The 21,602-nt window shown below is 42.4% G+C and overlaps 2 protein-coding genes across 2 annotated transcripts in view; both read left to right on the top strand.

The window, feature by feature from the left end:
* The first annotated feature begins 3,867 nt into the window (after nucleotides 1–3,867).
* LOC140068692 (uncharacterized) lies at nucleotides 3,868–7,851 on the top strand. Its single transcript, XM_072114081.1, has 4 exons — nucleotides 3,868–4,194; nucleotides 5,767–6,015; nucleotides 6,092–6,165; nucleotides 6,868–7,851. Exons 1-4 carry the CDS (start codon nucleotides 3,903–3,905, stop codon nucleotides 6,937–6,939), a joined length of 687 nt encoding a protein of 228 aa, XP_071970182.1. The 5' UTR covers nucleotides 3,868–3,902; the 3' UTR covers nucleotides 6,940–7,851.
* A 1,219-nt stretch (nucleotides 7,852–9,070) lies between these two features.
* The window catches only part of PEAR1 (platelet endothelial aggregation receptor 1), an 87,010-nt gene continuing 74,478 nt past the window's right edge, over nucleotides 9,071–21,602 (top strand). The window contains exons 1-2 of the mRNA XM_072115036.1: nucleotides 9,071–9,167; nucleotides 10,818–10,910. The gene's annotated coding sequence lies outside the window, so the exon portion shown is untranslated. The remainder of the gene's footprint in view (nucleotides 9,168–10,817; nucleotides 10,911–21,602) is intronic.

Here is a 21,602-nt window from a genome sequence, read left to right as displayed (position 1 = left end):
GATGTCTTGTTAAATAAAAGAAGAATATTTGATTTTCACCTACCTCGAAGTGCCGGGATTTTCCTTGTCTATTTATAAGCCCATGATGTGTAATAAGTCTCTGCAGTCAGTGTATCTAAGCCAATGATGTGTGATACAGTTTTCTGAGTCAGTGTATCTAAGCCCATGAAGTCTTATACATTCTGCTGAGTCAGTGTATCTAAGTCCATGATGTGTGATACAGCCTGCATAGTCAGTGTATCTAAGCCCGTGATATGTGATACAGTCTGCAGGGTCAGTGTATCTAAGCCCATGGTATGATACAGTCTGCTGAGTCCATGTATCTAAGCCCATGATGCGTGATACTCTGCTGAGTTAGTGTATACAAGCCCTTGATGTGTGATACCGTCTGTAGTGTATCTGAGGCAGCATGTCATCTGTCTGTCTGCTCAGTTGGTGATGCAGAGTCAGCGTATCTAAGCCTTTGCTGTGTGATACAGCCTGTAGAGTCAGTGTATCTAAGTCCTTGATGTGTGATACAGCTTGCATAGTCAGTGTATCTAAGCCCATGTGTGATACAGCCTGCAGAGTCAGTGTATCTAAGCCCATAATGTGTGATACCGCCTGCATAGTCAGTGTATCTAAGTCCTTGATGTGATACAGTCTACAAAGTCATTGCAACTTAGCCCATGAAGTGTGATACAGCCTGCAGTCAGTGTAACTAAGCCCATGATGTGTAATAAGTCTCTTGAGTCAGTGTATCTAAGCCAATGATGTGTGATACAGTCTGCTGATCCAGTGTATCTAAACCCATGATATGTGATACAGTTTTCTGAGTCAGTGTATCTAAGCCCATGAAGTCTTATACATTCTGCTGAGTCAGTGTATCTAAGCCCATGATGTGTGATACAGCCTGCATAGTCAGTGTTTCTAAGCCCATGATATGTGATACAGTCTGCAGGGTCAGTGTATCTAAGCCCATGAAGTCTTATACATTCTGCTGAGTCAGTGTATCTAAGCCCATAATGTGTGATACAGCCTGCAGTCAGTGTAACTAAGCCCATGATGTGTAATAAGTCTCTGGAGTCAGTGTATCTAAGCCAATGATGTGTGATACAGTCTGCATAGTCAGTGTTTCTAAGCCCATGATATGTGATACAGTCTGCAGGGTCAGTGTATCTAAGCCTATGAAGTGTGATACAGTCTGCTGAATCAGTGCATCTAAGCCCATGGTGTGATACAGTCTGCTGAGTCCATGTATCTAAGCCCTTGATGCGTGATACTCTGCTGAGTTAGTGTATACAAGCCCTTGATGTGTGATACAGTCTGCATAGTCAGTGTATCTAAGCCCATGATGCGTGATACAGCCTGCAGAGTCCATGTATCTAAGCCCATTATGTGTGATACTGTCTGCAGAGTCAGTGTATCTAAGCCCATGATGTGTGATACAGCCTGCATAGTCAGTGTATCTAAGCCCCACACAAGAGGAATAAGGCCCTCTCAATGGCATCCTGCAGCCCGGAAAGAAAAATATCCAGGCCGATATCATTAAGGTGAACGCTGTCCTCCCTCGTAAGGCCTGCATTATCGCCTTCTAACTGCCTGTGCCGAACTACTACGCCACATCTGGACCTCACGAAGCGGGCAACCCTCATATTCAGCATCCGCCGCGCTCTTTCGATGGAGTCGGGGTTAAGGGCACCATTCCAGATCCCCCGTGGCACGATCTCCGACCATACCACCACCAAGTCCGTGAAGAAGGCTGCAAAACGCTCAAAGTTCGACTTCATAGTGGAAATCAACTCGGCCAGAAGTGTCGAACACATGTCGTTCCCTCCGGCATGCACCACAAGAACCGTCGGGCCCGGGGAGGTCTTGCTGATCGCCACCACCTCTGGCAGAACTTGAAGCCATTTCCGGCCCTTGACTTCCCTTCAAGACAGATCAGCATTGGTGAAACCCAGGTTTAGACCTCCTGGCCGGCCGAGCCCAATATATATAAGAGTGGCCGACCAGCCAAACCCTAGGTCGAGGGAAACCTACAAAAGAAAAACCAATTAGTCCAAAAGCAAATTCGGGCGAACATAACGCCTGAAACAATCAGACCTCCATCTGCCAATGCGCATGATATCCCCATCTGAAAGCCCAGCAGCGTCTGCCGTCGTCGCCGCACCTATCCGAAACTGCTAAACATTTCAAAAAACCTGCAAGATATAGAGCAACCCATCGGGAGGCACATGTCAACAAAGAAAGAATCATTAATTTTGCAACCCAACAGATGAAAACAGGACGGATGCACCTGGAGGAGGCGGAAGGCCGACTCTATGTCCGACTTGGCCATAAGGGCCCAAGGATCGGCTTTATTCATCAAGAGCACCGCCTTGTCAAAGGACGTATAAGAAACAGCCACCTTCTCCCGGGGGATACCGTCGTTAACCGAGTCACTCTCCGGGTATGACAAATGGTGTATCAGGCGAAACTTACCCGACTCTTTCTTTGGGACCAAACCCAGCAAAGAAACCCACAGGTTTCCAAAAGGCGGCACCGAAAAGGGGCCCGCCATCCTGCCCAACTCAACCTCCTTTAACAGTTTTTCCTCAACCAGTAACTCGTTATCCCTAACCGATTTATGATTGCCTGACAACATCAAACCGTAAATGTGGCACAAAGGGGATCACAAAACCAGGTAAAACCATCAAGCAGCACTTTTGCTTCAGGTGGTAACTGTCTAGCCACGGCCGCATACTTTGAACCTGAACTGGGGTCTTCCCCCCTGACAGCTGTGGAAGATTTGGAAGGGGGTCTCTGCCTCTTAAAGCACCAGAGAGCGGAATGCACCCCGCCACATATGGAGCATTCGTGTTTGAACTTACAGAAAGCAAAGAAGCGGCAGTGGCCTTCGTTGAAAAAAAAGCCAACAGGATCCCGGACCCGTGCAACTTTGTGCAGTATATATAGGATCCAAATACACAAACATATCCTGGGCGGAGGCAGACTTCTGCTGAACAATGATACTCACCATAACCGCAAAGGCTTGAAGACAGTTACCAAAGTCCTAGCGACCTTTGGCTTTTTATCATCACCCTTCTCAAAACCCTTCTCCTTATCTACTGTCAATTGATCAGGAGATAACAATGACCATATATCAATATATTCGAATTTAACTATTTTTTCCCGGAGGTCAGCCGCAACACGCGTGCCCAAAGGAGCCTCGCCACAAAAATAAGAGTCTCTAAAAAGCATCCCCGCTGACCCCGGGGCCTGCTCAGACGGCAACGATGTCGCCCCTGGGGACGCCCTGGAGGCACCGGCCTCCATTCTCGCCAAAACCGCCTTAAGGGCGCCCACCACATCATCACCAGCAACCGAAGACTTTTTCCATGCATTCTCACAGGACAACTCACCCGCCGAAGGAACGACCTGAGGCATCACCACTGGAGGAGGAGGCGCCATGGGTGCGCTGGGCAACGCTGAGGATGGGACCGTTGGCGGTACTCTAGCTCCGCGCTCAGGAATAAATATCCTGGACCGCTGCCCCCAAGTGGCCACAAACTGGCTAATCAGTGGGGGGGGGGGGGGGGAGCAGAAGGGACCGTGCCCCTTAAAGGTAAAGAGCACGGTCAGTCCTGCAGCCCCCCGACTTAGACAGCCTGCGGGCTGAGCAGACCATAACATTCCTATAGGGCCCATCATGGCGGCAATGTGCTTAGATCTGACGTTCTGCAGCCTCTGGTTTCCTCCCACTTTCCTCTAATTAAAGGGGTTTTCCAGAAATGTGGCCGACTGTATCTGATGAACTACTTACTGCACTCACCTTGTACTGCACCACAGAATAGGATGGCGCTATATAAAATTAATAATTCTATGTATATTGTGTGTTTTCAGCTCTTCAGGGGCTTCCTCTGTGTCCCAGCCGCTCCGCCATGACAGATACCTCCATCACCACCTCAGGAACACTTACATTCTGTAACCTACCCTGCAAGGCCGGAGGGGAATACAACGTGGATCACCACAACTCTATGGTGTTCAGCTTCTTCTGTGAGGACAAATCCCTCCGTGTTTATGGTGGATACAAGAACAGGACGACTGTGGACACAGCCTGCGGATGTGTCATTGTCACAGATATCAGCTCCCACGATGACGGGACGTACTTCATATACCACTTCAAAGAGGAGAGTAACAGCTTACTCCATATGGTAGACTGCCACTACATGGGTAAGGGGCCACCATCACACATCTGAGGGTCTAGGTATCTGATTGTAGCTCATTGCATCTATCAGCTCCCTCTTCCCTGCAGCTCCCTCCTCCCTGCAGCTCCCTCCTCCCTGCAGCTCCCTCCTCCCTGCAGCTCCCTCCTCCCTGCAGCTCCCTCCTCCCTGCAGCTCCCTCCTCCCTGCAGCTCCCTCCTCCCTGCAGCTCCCTCCTCCCTGCAGCTCCCTCCTCCCTGCAGCTCCGTCCTCCCTGCAGCTCCCTCCTCCCTGCAGCTCCGTCCTCCCTGCAGCTCCGTCCTCCCTGCAGCTCCCTCCGCCCTGCAGCTCCCTCCGCCCTGCAGCTCCCTCCGCCCTGCAGCTCCCTCCGCCCTGCAGCTCCCTCCGCCCTGCAGCTCCCTCCGCCCTGCTGCTCCCTCCGCCCTGCAGCTCCCTCCACCCTGCAGCTCCCTCCACCCTGCAGCTCCCTCTTCCCTGCAGCTCCCTCTTCCCTGCAGCTCCCTCTTCCCTGCAGCTCCCTCTTCCCTGCAGCTCCCTCTTCCCTGCAGTTCTCTCCACCCTGCAGCTCCCTCTTCCCTGCAGCTCCCTTTTCCCTGCAGCTCCCTTTTCCCTGCAGCTCCCTTTTCCCTGCAGCTCCCTCTTCCCTGCAGCTCCCTCTTCCCTGCAGCTCCCTCTTCCCTGCAGCTCCCTCTTCCCTGCAGCTCCCTCTTCCCTGCAGCTCCCTCCACCCTGCAGTTCTCTCCACCCTGCAGCTCCCTCTTCCCTGCAGCTCCCTCTTCCCTGCAGCTCCCTTTTCCCTGCAGCTCCCTCCTTCCCTCCCTCCTTCCTTGCAGCTCCCTCCATCTGACAGGCTGGGGGGAGGGGCACACTTTAAACATTCTAGGTGCCACAAAGGGAAGAATCCTCCCTTTAATATTGCATGTACCACCAACACGGAGATGTCTACTGTCAGACATGGCATAAGACCGGCTGTATGGGTCACTTTGATTCACCACATCAATGGGGGGGCTGCATGCTTTCCGCTATAACAGTGGATATCTCAATTTCTGTGGCGCCTAGAAACACAATCCTTGTGTGATAAAAATGAAAGGTTATCTTCTTTAAAATGACATTGGAACTCTGTTTCTAGATGCTACAGTTCAGAAGCTACAGCCTATTTTCCTTTTATATTTAAACCCTACTCCGCTAGAGCTTATTTTCAGGGTATGAGAAAAACGTTATAACGCCCAGTCCAGCATGTCTACGTCTTCTGGCTTTGCCACAAAGACACATTAAAATGCAGGCTTAGATGATGATTTTCTATATAGCGCAGTCCACCATGACAACTTCTTCTAGCTACGACTTCGCTCTTGCGACAAAGAATCATATAACGTCTCCACCTATATTTTTAGCTACATTATTCAATAGTGTTAAGGGTCTGGCTCCATATATATATAAATATATAGCTGAAAGCGAGGTCAAAACCCTCATATCTGGTAAAGGTAGATTAGGACTTTTATACCATTGATCCAATAACATTCATTATTACATGTTATATTATATGAGATTAGTAACCCATCCCCCGCGCTATCGTCACCAGCTCCGATCATCATCAGTAACATATCCATCACTCGTCTGGGTGAGAACTCATCACTGACCGTCCACTATACTGGAGACGAGCCGGCCACCGTCATCTGGAGCAAGAAAGGTGGAGATCTACCTGATGGTCATCGTCTGACCGATCACAACAAGACGCTGACCATTCCAGGCAATGTCACGGGGGTATACAGAGTGGTTGTGTATAACAGCGCCAGTACAGACAGCCGGGAGTATGGCACCTCAGAGGGGGGTAAGTGAATGTCATGGTGCCAGCCATTTCCATACATTATAGATATGATATGTAACAATCTGTTTTCTATACACAGATCCCTCTGATGCCGGAATCATCTGCGCCATCGTCTTCCCGCTTCTATTGATAATTGTGTTAATAGTCATTTGGGTAAGTTTTGTATCCAGATATAAGATGTTACCTAATCTAGAGGTCCCACAAAATGTCAGGAGTCTCCCATATGAATGAAGTGGCATTGCACAAGACGGTCCAGCAATCAGAGCCGGCTCCAGGTTCCAATCGGTCCCCGGGTGACAGAGCCTCAGTGGGCCCCTTTGCAATAAACTCAGGTGGAATTAAAAATTCAAAAACTAAAATAGTCCCCTGTCCTCATGGGTTATTTTATATTAAACCCCCACAGGGGACTGAGATTGGGACATGTGGGCCCCTCAAGCAGCTCTGGGCCCTGGCACTTGCCCAGGCATGCCAATTGTGCTGGCGCGGGCCCTGCCACCAATGAACCATATTTTACATTCTATTAAATGCAATTTTTTACAAGAAAAAATCTTGCTAAAAAGTCTTGGTATCTTCTAGTCTGACGGTCAGGAGTATCCAGCACTGTCAGACCCCAGTAACCGCTGTCCTGGAGATTGGGGGAAGAGCTTACAAAGCACTTCACCCGACCTCTCAGAGAGAAGCTCCACTTTTTCAGCCCATGAAGGTTTGTGCAGGACAAATCCCAGACATTTCCTATTTACCAAAATCTGAAAAATTTGGGAAATATTTGAAAAAAATTAGAATTTATTCTCTGCATTTTAGTGCTCAGATTTTTTATTATACAAATGAATAATTTTTTCTCTTTTGTGATGACAGGTGATGATCAGAAGAAAGAAATATACGGGAGGGGCCAAAATACAGTATAACCCTGCGCCTCTTCAGCGCTGAGGATCTTCCTTTAGGCTTTTTATCATTCTATCTCCAGGGTTTTGTTCTGATTCTTCTCCCTTCTATATAAAGCTTTGCCCACACTATGTCCAGGGTTGTATATTGTAAACCAAGCACTTATTCTATTATAGGACTCCAGAGACTGTCGGCTGGGATTCTTGGATCCACCACATCAAATTGTTATAGGAGCCCCCCTTAGAAATAGGACCCCTAGAACCTAAGATGTCTCCAAATTTAGGTCCAATATTGGGTTAGAGCCTGGGTTGAGTGATAGATCCTCTGGTGCTTTGGTGGGTTAGTCCAATATTGGGTCCAGACCAGAAGTCCTTGAATTCTCCCTTAGATGTGTCATGAATCTGCTGCTGATCCGCACTCTAGATTGTCATCCAATGGAAATTGTATTCATTCCAAGTCATTGAGCTCCACCTAGTGGTGACTCCTGCACTACCTTTATCATTCAGTGCTGTATTGTGGAGATGAGCCATTGCATGTATACCAGTTGCCTGCTGTGTATTGAAGGATATTCTATTATTGGTAGTGGATGTAGGAGGAATGTATTTGCACTGTACATGGGGGACATATGACTGGCAGTACATATAGAGAACCTATACATGATACTGTATATGGGAGCGTATGTCTGAACTGTAAATAGGGGAAATGTAGGTAGTATGAAATACATAGATGTTATATCTAATAATGTATATGGAAGGGATTATAGTGGGATTCCCATATATTGCACTGCACATAAAGGACCCACGGTTATATGGTCTGGCACCAAAAATGAGGAATGTATTAATGTCACTAGACCACAGAATTGTGGACTGAAAATGAGCTGCTACTACATGTCTTTTGTAAATCACGTCTTCTTTTTTACCCTAGTTAGATCAAATTTAGTGAATTTTATATAAATATATATGTGTATTTTTAAATAATTCTTAAATAACGATAATAATACAAATTTATAAACTTCATTGTGTTTTGCTGTTATCTTTGCTCGGGTCCCGATGGTGTCCCTTAAGGGGTTTTACTTGTAGTGTTTATGGGTTTAGCTGATGGGGACAGTTTTTACGTCAGGACGTGTTTTCTACTATTCTCAGATTTGTCTCTGCAGTGATACACTGTAACAAACCCTCAGCTGTATGAGCACAACAAGAGGGATGTGACTGGGGACTATATAAGCCGGCAGGAGTTTGTTTGGCCGTGGCTTCACCTGACAAGATAATGGCGGCTCCAGGATTGTGCTGATGTGTCATGGAACTATCATGTAACCATTTTACCACGGGGTGGGGGTTTGTCACCATTTGCCCCCAATGAGCACATTTTAGGGATTTTCACAATTTGCCAGGTGCTGGGTGTCACATTGACAGGTATACAAGAAGAAACTCACTGTAGTCCAAACAGATTAAGGGATCATCAGATGGTTAAGCTTTTATTCTGATAAAATAATAAAAAAAATAAGTATAAAAATGTCATTTCTAATTTTATATCACCTGTTCTCTGTATGCACTAGTTGTATAATGGTAGTTATAATAATCAGCCACCAGGTGGCAGCAGAGCAGCAGTATGACCATACAGCATCACAGCTAATCTGGTTGTATAATGGTAATTATAATAATCAGCCACCAGGTGGCAGCAGAGCAACAGTGGAGCCATACAGCATCACAGCTTATCTGGTTGTATAAAGGTAATTATAATAATCAGCCACCAGGTGGCAGCAGAGCAGCAGTATGACCATACAGCATCACAGCTTATCTGGTTGTATAATGGTAATTATAATAATCAGCCACCAGGTGGCAGCAGAGCAGCAGTATGACCATACAGCATCACAGCTTATCTGGTTGTATAATGGTAATTATAATAATCAGCCACCAGGTGGCAGCAGAGCAACAGTGGAGCCATACAGCATCACAGCTTATCTGGTTGTATAAAGGTAATTATAATAATCAGCCACCAGGTGGCAGCAGAGCAACAGTGGAGACATACAGCATCACAGTTTATCTGGTTGTATAATGGTAATTATAATAATCAGCCACCAGGTGGCAGCAGAGCAGCAGTATGACCATACAGCATCACAGCTTATCAGGTTGTATAATGGTAATTATAATAATCAGCCACCAGGTGGCAGCAGAGCAGCAGTTTGGCCATTCCGCATCACAGCTTGTCTGGTGTGATACTGTATCTAAGCTTGGGTACTGTGGAAAACCGTCTACAGGGGGTGCTGTGTGCAAGTCAGTGCTATGTATCTAAGTCCATGATATGTCATAATAACTGCTTAAGGAGTGTATCTAAATGTATTTTGTTATGTATCCTAATACTTTATGAGTAGCTGTATCTAAGCCCATGATATGTGATACTATCTGTAGTGAGTAGTGTATCTGAGGCATCATGTGCTCAGTTGGTGATGCAGAGTCAGCGTATCTAAGTCTTTGCTGTGTGATACAGCCTGTAGAGTCAGTGTATCTAAGTCCTTGATGTGTATCTAAGCCCATGTGTGATACAGCTTGCATAGTCATTGTATCTAAGCCCATGATGTGTGATACAGCCTGCATAGTCACTGTATCTAAGCCCATGATGTGTGACACAGCCTGCATAGTCAGTGTATCTAAGCCCGTGATGTGTGATACAGCCTGCATAGTCAGTGTATCTAAGCCCATGATGTGTGATACAGCCTGCATAGTCGGTGTATCTAAGCCCATGATGTGTGATACAGCCTGCATAGTCGGTGTATCTAAGCCCATGATGTGTGATACAGCCTACATAGTCAGTGTATCTAAGCCCATGTGTGATACAGCCTGCAGAGTCAGTGTATCTAAGCCCATAATGTGTGATACCGCCTGCATAGTCAGTGTATCTAAGTCCTTGATGTGATACAGTCTACAAAGTCATTGCAACTTAGCCCATGAAGTGTGATACAGCCTGCAGAGTATCTAAGCCCATAATGTGTGATACAGCCTGCAGTCAGTGTAACTAAGCCCATGATGTGTAATAAGTCTCTGGAGTCAGTGTATCTAAGCCCATGATGTGTAATAAGTCTCTGGAGTCAGTGTATCTAAGCCAATGATGTGTGATACAGTCTGCTGATCCAGTGTATCTAAACCCATGATATGTGATACAGTTTTCTGAGTCAGTGTATCTAAGCCCATGAAGTCTTATACATTCTGCTGAGTCAGTGTATCTAAGTCCATGATGTGTGATACAGCCTGCATAGTCAGTGTATCTAAGCCCGTGATATGTGATACAGTCTGCAGAGTCAGTGTATCTAAGCCCATGATGCGTGATACTCTGCTGAGTTAGTGTATACAAGCCCTTGATGTGTGATACAGCCTGCTGAATCAGTGTATCTAAGCCCTTGATGTGTGATACAGCCTGCATAGTCAGTGTATCTAAGCCCTTGATGTGTGATACAGCCTGCTGAATCAGTGTATCTAAGCCCTTGATGTGTGATAGTCTGCTGAGTCAGTGTATACAAGCCCTTGATGTGTGATACAGTCTGCTGAATCAGTGTATCTAAGCCCTTGATGTGTGATACAGTCTGCAGAGTCAGTGTATCTAAGCCCTTGATGTGTGATACAGCCTGCAGAGTCCATGTATCTAATCCCTTGATGTGTGATAGTCTGCAGAGTCAATGTATCTAAGCCCATGAAGTCTGATAGTCTGCTGAGTCCATGTATCTAAGCCCATGATGTGTGATACATCATACTTGTGCAGTGATGAGGCCCCTGCGCTGTGTATTCGGTGGGTGCGGCGCCCCCTCCCCAGGTCCTCTCCCCCCCAGTCCCGGCACATGGGGGTCTCCGCATCCTCTGTAGAGTTTCCTTGTCAAAACTTCCTGAAAATTCTCCGTCCCAACACTTTTCCTGCCTCCTCCTCCTCCCCAGATCTCGCTGCCAGAGCCTCTGCCTCCAGATCGCACCGCACCGCCGGAGGAGAACCTGCACCCGCACACACAGGAGGGAGCAGCCCGGAGACAGGTGAGTACACAACCTACCTGACCTGGGGGGGGGGGGCATTGGGGGTCTATGAAGGTGAAGGCTACTGACCCCCCCCAATAAACAAGCGGACTACATAGATGGAATGAGCACAGCAGCACAGAGTATTTCAGGAGAGGAGAGTGTGGGGGGCAGTGACTGGTCACGCTGTATTTTGGGGACTGTTTATGGGGTCACCCTGACCGGTGCTAATCATAGAGTAATGATCTACAGGATCACACAGGATACGGGATCTGTCTGGAATGATCTATAGGATCACACAGGATACGGGATCTGTCTGGAATGATCTATAGGATCACACAGGATACGGGATCTGTCTGGAATGATCTATAGGATCACACAGGATACGGGATCTGTCTGGAATGATCTACAGGATCACACAGAATACGGGATCTGTCTGGAATGATCTATAGGATCACACAGGATACGGGATCTGTCTGGAATGATCTATAGGATCACACAGGATACGGGATCTGTCTGGAATGATCTATAGGATCACACAGGATACGGGATCTCTCCAGGATCCGCTGCTTATATGGATCAGGATCTTATGGGGGCCCCCTGAATGGACCTGTTTTTGGGGCCCCCCTTCTGTCTGTTTATTTGAGCACTCTGTCTGGCTGTGTTTGTAGGACGATTGTTATAGGGCCACTCAGCCTGGCATAGGATTTGTGGGGTCACTAGTTATAGGGGAGCTCCGGCTGTAGCGGGCACTATGGATGGTATGAGAGGTTGGGATCTGTGCTGTGTACATACAATAGACCCCCCGGCCTCATGTATAGGGGACTAGTGCTGGGGACTTACAGGGTGTACGATGGACGCTGCGTCTTGTGATTTCCTAAACGTTGTGTGATGTGACCTCCTCATCCAATCATCATGTACCTGGGGCGCTGCCAACTGCACCCATGGGCACAGAAACACCAGCAGGGTATTAGGTGTAATATTAGCGCTGTATGGTGGTATTATGTGAGCACTGTATGGTGGTATTATGTGAGCACTGTATGGAGGTATTATGTGAGCACTGTATGGTGGTAATATGTGAGCACTGTATGGTGGTATTATGTGAGCACTGTATGGTGGTATTATGTGAGCACTGTATGGTGGTAATATGTGAGCACTGTATGGAGGTATTATGTGAGCACTGTATGGTGGTAATATGTGAGCACTGTATGGTGGTATTATGTGAGCACTGTATGGTGGTATTATGTGAGCACTGTATGGTGGTATTATGTGAGTACTGTATGGTGGTATTATGTGAGTACTGTATGGTGGTATTATGTGAACACTGTATGGTGGTATTATGTGAGTACTGTATGGTGGTATTATGTGAGTACTGTATGGTGGTATTATGTGAGCACTGTATGGTGGTATTATGTGAGCACTGTATGGTGGTATTATGTGAGCACTGTATGGTGGTATTATGTGAGCACTGTATGGTGGTATTATGTGAGCACTGTATGATGGTATTATGTGAGCACTGTATGGTGGCATTGTGTGAGCACTGTATGGTGGTATTGTGTGAGCACTGTATGGTGGTATTGTGTGAGCACTGTATGGTGGTATTATGTGAGCTCTGTATGGTGGTATTATGTGAGCCCTGTATGGTGGTAATATGTGAGCACTGTATGGTGGTATTATGTGAGCCCTGTATGGTGGTATTATGTGAGCACTGTATGGTGGTATTATGTGAGCCCTGTATGGTGGTATTATGAGTACTGTATGGTGATATTATGTGAGCACTGTATGGTGGTATTATGTGAGCACTGTATGATGGTATTATGTGAGCACTGTATGATAGTATTATGTGAGCACTGTATGGTGGTATTATGTGAGCACTGTATGGTGGTATTATGTGAGCACTGTATGATGGTATTATGTGAGCACTGTATGGTGGTATTATGTGAGCACTGTATGGTGGTATTATGTGAGCACTGTATGGTGGTATTATGTGAGCAGTGTATGATGGTATTATGTGAGCACAGTATGGTGGTAATATGTGAGCACTGTATGGTGGTATTATGTGAGCACTGTATGGTGGTATTATTAGAGCACTGTATGGTGGTATTATGTGAGCACTGTATGGTGGTAATATGTGAGCACTGTATGATGGTATTATGTGAGCACTGTATGGTGGTATTATGTGAGCACTGTATGGTGGTATTATGTGAGCACTGTATGGTGGTATTATGTGAGCACTGTATGGTGGTATTATGTGAGCACTGTATGGTGGCATTATGTGAGCACTGTATGGTGGTATTGTGTGAGCACTGTATGGTGGTATTATGTGAGCACTGTATGATGGTATTATGTGAGCACTGTATGGTGGTATTATGTGAGCTCTGTATGGTGATATTATATGAGTACTGTATGGTGATATTATGTGAGCACTGTATGGTGGTATTATGTGAGCACTGTATGGTGGCATTATGTGAGCACTGTATGGTGGTATTATGTGAGCACTGTATGATGGTATTATGTGAGCACTGTATGATGGTATTATGTGAGCACTGTATGGTGGTATTATGTGAGCACTGTATGGTGGTATTATGTGAGCACTGTATGATGGTATTATGTGAGCACTGTATGATGGTATTATGTGAGCACTGTATGATGGTATTATGTGAGCACTGTATGGTGGTGTTATGTGAGCACTGTATGGTGGTGTTATGTGAGCACTGTATGGTGGTATTATGTGAGCCCTGTATGATGGTATTATTAGATCACTGTATGGTGGTATTATGTGGGCCCTGTATGATGGTAATATGGGAGCACTGTATGATGGTATTATGTGAGCCCTGTATGATGGTATTATGTGAGCACTGTATGGTGGTATTATGTGAGCACGGTATGGTGGTGTTATGTGAGCACTGTATGGTGGTATTATGTGAGCACTGTATGATGGTATTATTAGAGCACTGTATGGTGGAATTATTAGGTCTTATCTGGGTACTATATGGCATATTATTAGTTTAGGTTTCTATAGTAATGCGATAAATGTAGGTCTTATTGGAGCACTGTATAGCGGTATAATTATTATTTTGGCTTTGTAGGATGGCGGTATCAAATATGTATGGCAGTATTATTTCGCCTTTGTATAATGGCATTATAAGGTCTTATTCAAATATGGTATAGCGGAATTTTTATTGTAAGGTGTTATTTAGATCTTAATTGAGCACTGTATGGCCGTATTATTATTTGAGCTTTGTATATTGCTATTTTTAAGTCGTAGAGCACTGTATGGCAGCATTATTTCATCTTTGTACAGTGGGATTATTCAATGACTGTATGGTGGTATTAGTTCAACACTGTGTAGCTGAGCACCATGTGGTTGTCCTGTATACCATAGCATAGTGATATATTTTATTGTTGACTATATGGTGGTATTATTTAGCCTTTGTATAATGGGATTAGTTTGAACTCTTTAGTACAGGTTTTATTTGAGTATTATATGGTGATATAATTTGTAATCTGTATAGTTGTATTAATTGATCCCTTTATACCGTTTTTTTTTTTACCAATATATGGTTTTATTTCCACTAGTGTTATTTGAGCACAATTTTTTGGTTTATATTCTGTTTTGCAGTATTATTTACACTCTGTATAGTAGTAATATTTGAGCATGCTATGGTGGTATTATTTACTCTCTATAGGGTGGTATTATATGACCGTTGTATAGTAAGCTACTTTGAACTTGTACATTTGAAAATTCATATCACATACATTGTCAGGGTTTGCTATTATCCGCTCATTGGGTTTCCAATTATAATTAAACATATGGAGTAAGGTGTTACCACAGGTCCAGCCAGGCATTTTGCCTCCCTGGGCAATTAGGGCGTCTTTAAAAACGGACATGATTTAGGAAACCACCACCTTTTAGGTTTGCCCATGACTGTGTGCAGGTAGTGACATCACACAACTAGGAAATAGTCCACATCCCCGGCTACAAGTGCTGAATGACTGAGCCAGGGAATGCTGAATAATTGCCAGAGAGGAGGACGGGTAACCAGATAATTATAATAACTAGCATAGCCACCATAGAAATATAATTACTATAATACTGCCCCCTATGTACAAGAGTATAACTACTATAACACTGCCCCCTATGTACAGGAATATAACTACTATAATACTGCCCCCTATGTACAATAATATAACTACTATAATACTGCCCCCTATGTACAAGAATATAACTACTATAATACTGCCCCCTATGTACAAGAATATAACTACTATAATACTGCCCCCTATGTACAAGAATATAACTACTATAATACTGCCCCCTATGTACAAGAATATAACTACTATAATACTGCTCCCTATGTACAAGAATATAACTACTATAATACTGCTCCCTATGTACAAGAATATAACTGCTATAATACTGCCCCTATGTACAGGAATATAACTACTATAATACTGCCCCCTATGTACAAGAATATAACTACTATAATACTGCCCCTTATGTACAAGAATATAACTACTATAATACTGCCCCCTATGTACAAGCATATAACTACTATAATACTGCCCCTTATGTACAAGAATATAACTAATATAATACTGCCCCCTATGTACAAGAATATAACTACTATAATACTGCCCCCTATGTACAGGAATATAACTACTATAATACTGCCCCTTATGTACAAGAATATAACTAATATAATACTGCCCCCTATGTACAAGAATATAACTATTATAATACTGCCCCCTATGTACAAGTAATATAACTACTATAATACTGCCCCCTATGTACAAGTAATATAACTACTATAATACTGCCCCCTATGTACAAGAATATAACTACTATAATACTGCTCCCTATGTACAAGAATATAACTACTATAATACTGTCCCCTATGTACAAGAATATAACTGCTATAATACTGCTCCCTATGTACAAGAATATAACAACTATAATACTGCTCCCTATGTACAAGTAATATAACTACTATAATACTGCCCCCTATGTACAAGAATATAACTACTATAATACTGCTCCCTATGTACAAGAATATAACTACTATAATACTGTCCCCTATGTACAAGAATATAACTACTATAATACTGCCCCCTATGTACAAGAATATAACTACTATAATACTGCTCCCTATGTACAAGAATATAACTACTATAATACTGCTCCCTATGTACAAGAATATAACTGCTATAATACTGCCCCCTATGTACAAGAATATAACTACTATAATACTGCCCCCTATGTACAAGAATATAACTACTATAATACTGCTCCCTATGTACAAGAATATAACTACTATAATACTGTCCCCTATGTACAAGAATATAACTACTATAATACTGCCCCCTATGTACAAGAATATAACTACTATAATACTGCTCCCTATGTACAAGAATATAACTACTATAATACTGCTCCCTATGCACAAGAATATAACTGCTATAATACTGCTCCCTATGTACAAGAATATAACTACTATAATACTGCCCCCTATGTACAGGAATATAACTACTATAATACTGCCCCCTATGTACAGGAATATAACTACTATAATACTGCCCCCTATGTACAGGAATATAACTACTATAATACTGCCCTCTATGTACAAGAATATAACTACTATAATACTGCCCCCTATGTACAAGAATATAACTACTATAATACTGCCCCTATGTACAGGTATATAACTACTATAATACTGCCCCCTATGTACAGGAATATAACTACTATAATACTGCCCCCTATGTACAAGAATATAACTACTATAATACTGTCCCCTATGTACAAGAATATAACTACTATAATACTGCCTCCTATGTACAAGAATATAACTACTATAATACTGTCCCCTATGTACAAGAATATAACTACTATAATACTGCCCCCTATGTACAGGAAGATAAATACTATAATACTGCCCCTATGTACAAGAATATAACTACTATAATACTGCCCCCTATGTACAGGAATATAACTACTATAATACTGCCCCCTATGTACAGGAATATAACTACTATAATACTGCCCCCTATGTACAAGAATATAACTACTATAATACTGCCCCCTATGTACAAGAATATAACTACTATAATACTGCCCCCTATGTACAGGAATATAACTACTATAATACTGCCCCCTATGTACAAGAATATAACTACTATAATACTGCCCCCTATGTACAAGAATATAACTACTATAATACTGCCCCCTATGTACAAGAATATAACTACTATAATACTGCCCCCTATGTACAAGAATATAACTACAATAATGCTGCTCCCTATGTACAAGAACATAACTACTATAATACTGCCCCCTATGTACAAGAATATAACTACTATAATACTGCCCCCTATGTACAGGAATATGACTACTATAATACTGCCCCCTATGTACAAGAATATAACTACTATAATACTGCCCCCTATGTACAAGAATATAACTACTATAATACTACCCCCTATGTACAAGAATATAACTACTATAATACTGCCCCTATGTACAGGAATATGACTACTATAATACTGCCCCCTATGTACAAGAATATAACTACTATAATACTGCCCCCTATGTACAGGGATATAACTGCTATAATACTGCTCCCTATGTACAAGAATATAACTACTATAATACCGCCCCCTATGTACAGGAATATAACTACTATAATACCGCCCCCTATGTACAAGAATATAACTACTATAATACTGCCCCCTATGTACAAGAATATAACTACTATAATACTGCCACCTATGTACAGGAATATAACTACTATAATACTGCCCCCTATGTACAGGAATATAACTACTATAATACTGCCCCCTATGTACAAGAATATAACTACTATAATACTGCCACCTATGTACAGGAATATAACTACTATAATACTGCCCCCTATGTACAGGAATATAACTACTATAATACTGCCCCCTATGTACAAGAATATAACTACTATAATACTGCCCCCTATGTACAAGAATATAACTACTATAATACTGCCACCTATGTACAAGAATATAACTACTATAATACTGCCCCCTATGTACAGGAATATAACTACTATAATACTGCCCCCTATGTACAAGAATATAACTACTATAATACTGCCACCTATGTACAGGAATATAACTACTATAATACCGCCCCCTATGTACAAGAATATAACTACTATAATACTGCCCCCTATGTACAAGAATATAACTACTATAATACTGCCACCTATGTACAGGAATATAACTACTATAATACTGCCCCCTATGTACAGGAATATAACTACTATAATACTGCCCCCTATGTACAAGAATATAACTACTATAATACTGCCACCTATGTACAGGAATATAACTACTATAATACTGCCCCCTATGTACAGGAATATAACTACTATAATACTGCCCCCTATGTACAAGAATATAACTACTATAATACTGCCCCCTATGTACAAGAATATAACTACTATAATACTGCCACCTATGTACAGGAATATAACTACTATAATACTGCCCCCTATGTACAGGAATATAACTACTATAATACTGCCCCCTATGTACAAGAATATAACTACTATAATACTGCCACCTATGTACAGGAATATAACTACTATAATACTGCCCCCTATGTACAGGAATATAACTACTATAATACTGCCCCCTATGTACAAGAATATAACTACTATAATACTGCCCCCTATGTACAAGAATATAACTACTATAATACTGCCCCCAATGTACAAGAATATAACTACTATAATACTGCTCCCTATGTAGAAGAATATAACTACTATAATACTGCCCCCTATGTACAGGAATATAACTACTATAATACTGCCCCCTATGTACAGGAATATAACTACTATAATACTGCCCCCTATGTACAAGAATATAACTACTATAATACTGCCCCCTATGTACAGGAATATAACTACTATAATACCGCCCCCCATGTACAAGAATATAACTACTATAATACTGACCCTATGTACAAGAATATAACTACTATAATACTGTCCCCTATGTACAAGAATATAACTACTATAATACTGCCCCTATGTACAGGAATATAACTACTATAATACTGCCCCCTATGTACAAGAATATAACTACTATAATACTGCCCCCTATGTACAGGAATATAACTACTATAATACTGCCCCCTATGTACAAGAATATAACTACTATAATACTGCCCCTATGTACAGGAATATAACTACTATAATACTGCCCCTATGTACAGGAATATAACTACTATAATACTGCCCCCTATGTACAGGAATATAACTACTATAATACTGCCCCTATGTACAGGAATATAACTACTATAATACTGCCCCCTATGTACAGGAATATAACTACTATAATACTGCCCCCTATGTACAAGAATATAACTACTATAATACTGCCCCTATGTACAGGAATATGACTACTATAATACTGCCCCTATGTACAAGAATATAACTACTATAATACTGCCCCCTATGTACAGGAATATAACTACTATAATACTGCCCCCTATGTACAGGAATATAACTACTATAATACTGCCCCCTATGTACAAGAATATAACTACTATAATACTGCCCCCTATGTACAAGAATATAACTACTATAATACTGCCCCCTATGTACAGGAATATAACTACTATAATACTGCCCCCTATGTACAAGAATATAACTACTATAATACTGCCCCCTATGTACAAGAATATAACTACTATAATACTGCCCCCTATGTACAAGAATATAACTACTATAATACTGCCCCCTATGTACAAGAATATAACTACTATAATGCTGCCCCCTATGTACAAGAATATAACTACTATAATGCTGCTCCCTATGTACAAGAACATAACTACTATAATACTGCCCCCTATGTACAAGAATATAACTACTATAATACTGCCCCCTATGTACAAGAATATAACTACTATAATACTGTCCCCTATGTAAAGGGATATAACTACTATAATACTGCCCCCTATGTACAGGGATATAACTACTATAATACTGCCCCCTATGTACAAGAATATAACTACTATAATACTGCCCCCTATGTACAAGAATATAACTACTATAATACTGCCCCCTATGTACAGGGATATAACTACTATAATACTGCCCCCTATGTACAGGGATATAACTACTATAATACTGCCCCCTATGTACAAGAATATAACTACTATAATACTGTCCCCTATGTACAAGAATATAACTACTATAATACTGCCCCCTATGTACAAGAATATAACTACTATAATACTGCCCCCTATGTACAGGAATATAACTACTATAATACTGCCCCCTATGTACAAGAATATAACTACTATAATACTGCCCCCTATGTACAGGAATATAACTACTATAATACTGCCCCCTATGTACAGGGACATAACTACTATAATACTGCCCCCTATGTACAAGAATATAACTACTATAATACTGCCCCCTATGTACAGGGATATAACTACTATAATACTGCCCCCTATGTACAAGAATATAACTACTATAATACTGCCCCCTATGTACAAGAATATAACTACTATAATACTGCCCCCTATGTACAGGGATATAACTACTATAATACTGCCCCCTATGTACAGGGATATAACTACTATAATACTGCCCCCTATGTACAAGAATATAACTACTATAATACTGTCCCCTATGTACAAGAATATAACTACTATAATACTGCCCCCTATGTACAAGAATATAACTACTATAATACTGCCCCCTATGTACAGGAATATAACTACTATAATACTGCCCCCTATGTACAAGAATATAACTACTATAATACTGCCCCCTATGTACAGGAATATAATTACTATAATACTGCCCCCTATGTACAGGGATATAACTACTATAATACTGCCCCCTATGTACAGGAATATAACTACTATAATACTGCCCCTATGTACAGGAATATAACTACTATAATACTGCCCCTATGTACAAGAATATAACTGCTATAATACTGCCCCCTATGTACAAGAATATTACTACTATAATACTGCCCCCTATGTACAAGAATATAACTACTATAATACTGCCCCCATGTACAAGAATATAACTACTATAATACTGCCCCCTGTGGCCATAACAAGGATATGGAAGGAGAATATTCATATTTCCCTTGAAGTTCTCCTTATCTGCTCTGGAATCTTCTTCAAGCTCTTAGTGTTCTCATAAAATTAATTTACTTTGGAAAATCATGAACCCGGTTCCCATCAGCACTTTATAAGTGAAGGGCAGCTTTAAATATTTCCCATAACCCCTCTGACATGATGAAAATGATGTTTGAGAACGTCGGGGCGATGCGTTTTATCAGGGACAGACGTGTGACATTAGATGTGAGGCGTGAGGGACGTGACCTCATACACAGTCACCAGGCCCTGACGTCTTCTGGGCCCGTCAGCCGCCGGCGCGGTATCAGCGGACTGCAGGAAGTCCGACCCGACACTGATAATTATATACTGCTAATAATTTCCACAATATGACTCTGATAGTGAGGGCAGGGAGTGTGAGGAGAGTGCTGTGTCCCCTCAGGAGGGGGATCTGAGTGCTGCTCATCTACACCACATCCACAATCCCCGTCTCCTCTAATTACAGTCGCCCCCACTCATTCTGATGCAGTTGGAATTTTTTCTCTAGCTCCCATGGTTCCCAATCAATCATTGGCAATAATTTTGGGCTCCCA

This window comes from Engystomops pustulosus, chromosome 7, assembly GCF_040894005.1.
Source record: "Engystomops pustulosus chromosome 7, aEngPut4.maternal, whole genome shotgun sequence".
Lineage (NCBI taxonomy): Eukaryota > Metazoa > Chordata > Amphibia > Anura > Leptodactylidae > Engystomops > Engystomops pustulosus.
Note: the sequence above shows the minus strand (reverse complement) of the source record. Positions and strands in the feature narration are given on the sequence as shown.

What these genes read in the sequence shown, in the direction of transcription:
- LOC140068692 (XM_072114081.1), top strand. Translation starts at nt 3,903, where the DNA reads ATGACAGATACCTCCATCACCACCTCAGGAACACTTACATTCTGTAAC. An exon ending in GTATGGCACCTCAGAGGGGG is followed by an intron (nt 6,016 to 6,091) that starts GTAAGTGAATGT and finishes TTCTATACACAG; the next exon opens with ATCCCTCTGATGCCGGAATC. An exon ending in TTGTGTTAATAGTCATTTGG is followed by an intron (nt 6,166 to 6,867) that starts GTAAGTTTTGTA and finishes TTGTGATGACAG; the next exon opens with GTGATGATCAGAAGAAAGAA.